The sequence below is a fragment of the Thalia democratica genome, chromosome 1 (assembly GCF_965202585.1).
Source record: "Thalia democratica chromosome 1, ktThaDemo2.hap1.1, whole genome shotgun sequence".
NCBI lineage: Eukaryota > Metazoa > Chordata > Thaliacea > Salpida > Salpidae > Thalia > Thalia democratica.
The window spans coordinates 63,294,366-63,295,615 of NC_139165.1; the positions used below are offsets into that span (position 1 = coordinate 63,294,366).

General features: G+C 27.9%; 1 protein-coding gene across 1 annotated transcript; it reads left to right on the forward strand.

Moving 5' to 3' along the window:
- The first annotated feature begins 346 nt into the window (after nucleotides 1-346).
- On the forward strand, nucleotides 347-997 carry LOC145844093 (UPF0728 protein-like). The gene has a single exon (XM_082951444.1). It carries the CDS (start codon nucleotides 362-364, stop codon nucleotides 638-640), a length of 279 nt encoding a protein of 92 aa, XP_082807570.1. The 5' UTR covers nucleotides 347-361; the 3' UTR covers nucleotides 641-997.
- The last annotated feature ends 253 nt before the right edge of the window (nucleotides 998-1,250 follow it).

Sequence of the window (1,250 nt, forward strand, 5' to 3'; positions counted from 1 at the left end):
TGTAGGTTGATATACTTTGTTGCAGAGCCTAATGTTCGGTTGATTTTACTTATGAAACTTTGTTGAAAGAGAGCCTTTAATTTAATATATAATGAACTTACAAACAGACTATCTAGATTATGCCAAGCATTAAATTTAAATAAAAACCAAGAATAAACAAAATTTAACTCAAGCTTTGTTTAAAAATGTATTGTATGTTTTGCAAACAATAAAACTACTCAAGTTTTTGTTTGAATAACATTCTTGGCAAGCGTTTGCTTTAGTGATGTCATAGAAGCTTAACGCTTGGCTACAAACTTTAACAAAAATCGTAGCTAAAGTAGAGATTTAAATGTTTCTACATTTATAAAGTTCGTTTAAAATGCCGCATAATGCCGAAGTAACAATTGAATACGGTCCATACAGGGCTTGTGGAATACTTAAATATCGTCTGTCCCGGATAAATGGTCTGCAAAAACTGTTGAAATCCAATGATCATGATGTTATTTTAGAAAAAATAAATGACTGGAATACTGTTAACTTAATTGTCAACGGTGTAAATGTTTTTAGTTGTCGCGAGGACGATTTAGACTACAACGGGGATGGAAAGTTAGACGGACTTTGCCTGGAAGCTGTAAACAAAGTTTTGCTAGCTTATTAAACGTGTATGTGTAAGGTTTACGAGCTTTTATTTCAAACTCTTAATAAATTTTAAAGTGAATTCTTTTCTTACAAAATAGAAAAAGCTGTATTTTTTCTAGATATTAAGTAACATTGTTTAAAAGGATATACACTAAAAAAATTAGTTAAATTAGAATAAAAACATATGTTTTTAATTTATAAATAAGCTAAAGCATCCAGATATATTCATTTATTTTTTTGACTTGTTTTTTTAAAGCAGAAAAGATAAGTTTTATGCAACTGTTTAAAGAAGATACTTTACTTTTTTAAAATTAATTTAAAAAATATACATCTCTGAGTATTTAGCTTTAAACAGTTAAAACATTGGTTTATAATTTAGACTATTTATATTCAAATACTATTAAGAATTATTATGTGTATGTTCAGAAGTGTGCCTGATAAAGTACTTTAAGAGGCACTAAAATTCAAAAACAAGTGGGATAAATAAACTTTATAATAACAATCTGCTTTAACTTTCTAATTGTGTACTTTTTACTTTAGAGATCACAGTAAAAGTTCTCGACTTAATAATAGTGTAGTTCAAAAAAAGCGCTCAAATATTTGGTCCTAGGACCTGATGCACGAAGAAA

Coding starts and splice junctions, on each gene's coding strand:
- LOC145844093 (XM_082951444.1), top strand. CDS start 362: ATGCCGCATAATGCCGAAGTAACAATTGAATACGGTCCATACAGGGCT.